The 6000-nt window shown below is 45.0% G+C and overlaps 1 protein-coding gene across 1 annotated transcript in view; it reads left to right on the top strand.

Annotated features, from left to right (window-relative positions):
• The first annotated feature begins 327 nt into the window (after positions 1-327).
• Positions 328-6000, top strand: part of LOC110501045 (transcription factor SOX-5) — a 98973-nt gene continuing 93300 nt past the window's right edge. Inside the window, 1 exon segment of the mRNA XM_090215049.1 lies at positions 328-579. Within this exon segment, the coding sequence (XP_090071175.1) occupies positions 542-579 (38 nt within the window). The 5' untranslated portion in view covers positions 328-541.

The following is a 6000-nucleotide window of genomic DNA, read 5'->3' as shown; positions in this document are numbered from 1 at the left end:
CCTTTATCTCAGTGCAAATGTTGTCTGTAATCCATGGCTTCTGGTTGGGGTATGTACGTACAGATAGATGGATAGATAGATAGATAGATATATAGATAGATAGATAGATAGATAAAAGTGAAATAAACAATAAAAAATGAACAGTAAACAGTTTCAAAGGAATACAGACATTTCAAATGCCATTATGACTGTGTACAGTGTTATAATGATGTTCACAATGTATCTCTCACACACACACACTGTGCCGTGCTCTGCGCGGGCCCTTTAAGAGCTGAGCCCATCTCTAACAGCTTACAGGGAGGGGAGGGTAGGAGGAGGGACAGAGACAGAGGGAGGGAGGGTGTGAGGCTGAGTGTGTGTATGAGCGCTACAGAGAGAGAGAGAGAGAGAGAGAGAGAGAGAGGGAACAGTCTCCGTTGTCTAAGAGGTTGAAGGATCAATAGAGAGGCTTGTTGTGGCGGTTGTGATTCTGTTCCATCTGTGTGTCGGAGCTGCATGGTGTTAGAAGGAGGAATCCTAGTTCCCACAGACCTATTCCAGCATGCTCACAGACCCTGAGCTACCTCAGGAGTTTAACAGGTACGTACGCTCTTACTCTCTCTCACACACACACACACACACACTCGTGCTGACACGCACGCTCAGGCAGACCGCGGGGAGAGAGGGACGACAGGACTGTGAGGGAGAGGGAAAGAGGCAGGGAGGGAGGGAGAAGGAGAGCTAGTGTTTTGTTGTTGTTGAAGTGTTTGTGAAGGAGAAAGTGCTGCTTGGTGTAAAACTGTTTGCTGAAACAAAATAGTGTTTGCTGAGTTCCAAGGCTTTAATAGTTTGTTAGGTAGATCGATCGAGAGAGAGAGAGAGAGAGAGATAGAGAGATAAAGGAAATTAGATTATGAGAGAGGGAAAGATACAAAGTTTGTTTGGCCGTCCTGTGCCTTTTGGCGATACCAAGTGCAAAGCTTGAGCAAACTGGTTGTGTGTGTGTGTGTGTTGTCCAGCTGTGGTAATCAGAGTGACACTGAGAAGTGATCTGTGACTTTGGCCCTGCTCTCCCTCTCTCTCTCTCTCCCTCTCTCTCTCTCTCTCTCTTCCTCTTTCCCTCCCTCACTCTCTCCACTGCACACGTTCCAGTTTAACTAAGTTGTTCAATGTCAACATGTTCATTGCCGTGTTCAAGCAGCAGTGTTACTCACTGTCTGTCTACCTGTCTGTGTGTGTGTGTGTGTGTGTGTTCATGTGTGTGTGCGCGTGTGTGTGTGTATGTGTGTCTGTGACAAACTTTATGTCCTTACTCTGTTTCTATGTGCTGAGGTGAGGGCGTGAACAGTGTGATTCAGTTTGACAAGAGTTTCTCAGAAAGTTCCCATTACCCAGCTAACTACCTGACTGTCAGAGAATCAATCTACAGTTCACTATTCAGAATGCCTGGCAACTAGTTGTACTTCTGCTTTATCTGAGGGGCTATTTTGAGACCCTGAGATAAGAAAGCTCACATTCATGTCGAGATGCTATCGAACATGAGCAAATTGTTCAGGGTGGGAGAATTGTTGGGTTGTTTTTTACAGAATTATCTCATGGTATATTCCCATAGATGAAATAGAACACAAACACAGTAAATGTTAAAAGCCTACATTTAAACAAAATGTCCAATCTTTTATTTGTAGATCATAAACTAAAATATTCACACACATGATCTCACAGTTAAGTGGGGTTGTTTCTCTGTCGTTACAGCCACAGCTGTCTGTTGAGAGGGTGGATGTTTTTTAAATGTATTTTATTCAAACTTTATTTAACCAAATTCTTATTTACAACGACGGCCTATGTTTTCCTCTGTTGTGTGAGAGAGGTGGACATATTCTCACCGATTTACAGTTCACGTCGACAACAAAACGGGCTTTGCTGGGGAATAATGGCTGTTTGATGTTAATGCCCTGAAAGAAAGATTACCCATAATACCCTGTTTTAATGCCAGTATTTTTTTATACACGCCCCTCTCTCACTTGACTTTTATTGCATTAAAGTACTGTACTGTTTTGCCAGATGAAACTAATCTTTTGTTTGGAGATAAACTCGATTTAACCCTGAATTAACAACACGTTTATATGTCGCAGTAATGTGTTTTTAACAAGTCATCTATCCGCAAAGCGGGGAAGAGAGAAAAGATAACAACAGCAGACTATGTGTTAGTAAACATGTGAAGGATTACATGTAAAAGCAGAATGTATGGAGATAAAGGCAGGGATTACATTGACTTAGAAAACGTCTGGTTAAAAGTCTGCTTTCCAGTAATGTACTCGATCAGTGGATAAGGAAGGAGGAAAGGGCGAACTGTGCCGGCTCGTGTATGTGTAGACGGTGTAGTGTGTATTTATGAGTGTGAGGCTCTCTACAGTGTGTGTGTGTGTGTGTGTCTGTGTGTGTGTGTGTGTGTGCGTGCGTGCGTGCGTGAGAGAGAGTTGTGCATTAGTCTCTTCAACGCAGAGGGAGAGAGAGTGTATGAGTGCAGTGTGTGTGTGTGTGTGTGTGTGTGCGAGACATACCATCATCGGTCCCGATGCTTTCTGTTCCTGCGTCTCTGTAAGTGTTCACTTTTCTTTCTTTCTCTCTCATCCCTCTCTCCGCTGCCGTTCACCGCCGCGTTTATCTGTCTTCTGCTTCAGTTATGACTTGTCAGGAGAAGAAAAGTGAGACACAGACGATTACCGTGTGGGAAAGCCCTTTCTGCTCTAATGTTGCTGGGTTTATAGCTGCTTTAAAAGTTCTGTCACAATAACTCAGTACATGTATGTTTTGTACAGTGTGCAGGGCAATGAGCTGAGCTGGCCATGTGACGTGAAGGAATTCTCCTTCCTTTTTGTTGCCTCTTGATGAGTTTAAGGTGTAATTGATGGAAACAAGATGAGAAGGGTTTGTTTTTTAGGAGATTTATCATCCAGACGCCATTCATTAACGGGGAATGAACAGATCGAGATATTGAATAGATTGACCGACACAAGAAGGTTCATGTTGATGTTATATTTTGACTGGATTGGTTTTAGTACGGAGTACATCACAACCATTTTCGTACCATTTACAGTCATTTATGCCGCCTGATATTTCAATATGCAATGATGATGATGAATATGTTATTATTTGTCATTGTTATAATTATACACGCGTGTATTAACGTGATTGTTACAATGTCATGTTATTATTGTCTTTGTAATATTGTACTTATGTTGTTGTATATTCTGGTATTATTATGAATCACTCTTAAGTTTTCTCACCTGAATGTTGTTCAGTTGTGAAAATACTAGTGATTGGACGGCTTCTTCAGATACATTGACAGCTTTACTAAGATTGTCTACGATGCGTGTATGACCTACTCAAATAGAGGGATTTCTCTGACATAGCTGTGGTATGAGTGTATGTGTGTGAGTTATCTGACAGATTCTGTGGCCAAACTGACAGATTCCACAGAGAGAGAGAGGGAGAGAGGGAGAGAGAGAGAGGGGGGGGGGGGGAGAGAGAGAGAGAGAGAGAGAGAGAGAGGATAGAGTGAAGGTATAGAGGAACAGAGAGAGAGGGTAACAGAAAGAGAGGAAGAAAGAGACAGATAGATAGAAAGAGAGATGCAGAAGTAGAGGGAAAAGAGGGGGCAGAGAAGAGGAAGGGGACTCCTAGGGGTGCTGAGGGGAGCAGTGTGGAACTCTCACTCTCTACCGTTTGTCCCTGTGGGTTTATTGGGGGGGGGGGGGGGGGGGTCGTGGAGTAGTGTCGCATTTTATGAGTGGGTCCACACCGGTTGTCTAAACACCTAAATGTGCCTTATTAGTTAAACTGCAAAAATGGTTATACAAGAACACTTCAATGGTTTGTGTTGATTTCTGCTGCTAAGATAATATGTAGAAATGTGGTAGAAATGTGTATTTTAGTGTGTCATCGTTGCATTGGTATTGCATTGTTATACAGGATGGGATATTATTATAAAGTATGACAGTGGATTTTAACTGCGGTAGTGTAATTTGTTACTGTTTGAAACTTCTAAATTGAATGGAATTGATTCAGGAATTAAGGGAATCAAAGTGTGTAATGTGAATTAAAGTTGAATTGTATTGAATTGGACTTATGTGGCATTAACTAGAAAAGCATTGCGGATTAAAATGGTTAAGTGTTTTAAAGGGACAGGGTGGCGTGTTACGAACTGTTATGAGAAAGCGGAGTACAGTGTGTGTGTGTGTGTGTGTGTGTGTGTGTGTGTGTGTGTGTGATTGAGTGGTGTGTCCGTCTGAACACTAATGCAGACCTTGTCCCCTCGCTCTCTTTCTCTCTCACTCTATCTCTCCCCATGGCCTCTCTGGGCCTCTTTTCTCTCTCTCTCTCTCTCTCGCTCTCTCTCTCTCTGTCTCTGTCTCTGGGACTTTCTCTCAGACTGGTTCATTGTCTGGCCCTTATTGTCAGTCCCCCGAGCGGCTTGATAACCGTGTCTCCATGTTGGAAAAAAGAAAGAAAGAAAGACAGAAGAATACCAGAGCAGAATGCTAAAGGCCCTCCCTCTCTCTCCCTCTCTCTCCCTCTCTCCCCCCTCCGCACTCAACCCACAGACCTCCCCAGTGCTGTCAGCTGACCTCTCTAACAGCCAATCGGCGACATAAATTAGTCTCGGTAGATTTGAGGCGAAAGCGCAGAGGACTTAAACTTTTCTCTGGTGTGTGTGTGTGTGTGTGTGTGTGTGTGTGTGTTTTGGTGTGGGTCTTCTGGGTTCATTGAGGGGGGCTAACGAGAGATCGGTCACATGGCTAGGGGTTAGAGGTCAAAGGTTAGGGCAGACTATTGCATCATGGTCGGTTGGAGTAATAAAAGTCAGAGGCTGTTGACTCTGAGAGGGGAAGAAGCCATGCGAAGTCCTGGGATTCTCTCATTCCTGTGTCCTCTATCCCTCCTTCCCGCCTTCCATCCCCCTCTCTCTCCCTCTTTCCATCCCTGTGCGCCCCACAATGACAGACAGTGTTAGTCTCTTTGGCCTTACCCAGGGTGGTACAATAGCAACTCTGTGTCTGCAGGTAGGGAGGGGGACGGGGGGAGGGGGGATGTGGGATGGGAGGAGGGGGGTCAAGGGAAGGGAGGAGACCATTTGGGTGAGGTGGGAGAGTTTCAAAGGACGGGGCAAAAGGGAGAGCCCAGCTGTGAATAAGTGTGGGTATGTGTGTGTGTGTGTGTGTGTGTGTGTGTGTGTGTGTGTGTGTGTGTGTGTGTGTGTGTGTTGTGTGTGTGTGTGAGAGAGAGAGAGATAGAGTGACTGTTCAGTCTGACCTGTTATTGTTTCTCTTCCATCCGTGGGCCACTCCAGAGAGCTGAGTGAGACTCTGTCTGGTGTTTTTTTTACAGGGAGCCGTAGAGAGTGACTGAGACAAATGGACAAGACTTTGTAACATTACTGCTCCACTTCTTCCCTCATAAGCATCAGGGAACCGGCCTGAAAAGCAACGGGGACGTTGTCGTTTTGCCGTTTTTCTCCCTCCAAAACCTTTCTCACGGCCTAGCCCCGCGACTGTCAGCTCAACCAGCCCAGAAAGAGAGCGAGAAAGAGGGAGTGACCGAGTGAATGACTGGCGGTCTTTTTCAGTCCCATTTCACTTGCTTTATTTTCCCCAGCTAACCCTCATATGGAAGCTCTCCAAGGTAAAATGTCAGTGAAAATCACAGCGTGGTGACTCAGTCTAAAGAAATAAATAAGAATTACAACAACATGACTGCTGCAATGACAGTGATGACTAACTACAGCCCAGGCAGAACAGAACAGAAGAGTGTGTGTGTGTGTGTGTGTGTGTGTGTGTGTGTGTGTGTGTGTGTGTGTGTGTGTGTGTGTGTGTGTGTGTGTGTGTGTGTGTGTGTGTGTGTGTGTGTGTGTGTGTGCTTGTGTGTGTGTGTGTGTGTGTGTGCGTGCGTGCGTGTGTGAGCGTGTGTGTGAGCGTGTGTGTGTACGTGCGAAGGAAGCACTGAAGCACTTGAGCACCACAA

Source organism: Oncorhynchus mykiss, chromosome 21, assembly GCF_057628025.1.
Source record: "Oncorhynchus mykiss isolate SJ-2025 chromosome 21, ASM5762802v1, whole genome shotgun sequence".
Lineage (NCBI taxonomy): Eukaryota > Metazoa > Chordata > Actinopteri > Salmoniformes > Salmonidae > Oncorhynchus > Oncorhynchus mykiss.
The sequence above is the reverse complement of the archived record's forward strand: the minus strand, read 5'-3'. Positions and strand labels throughout refer to the sequence as shown.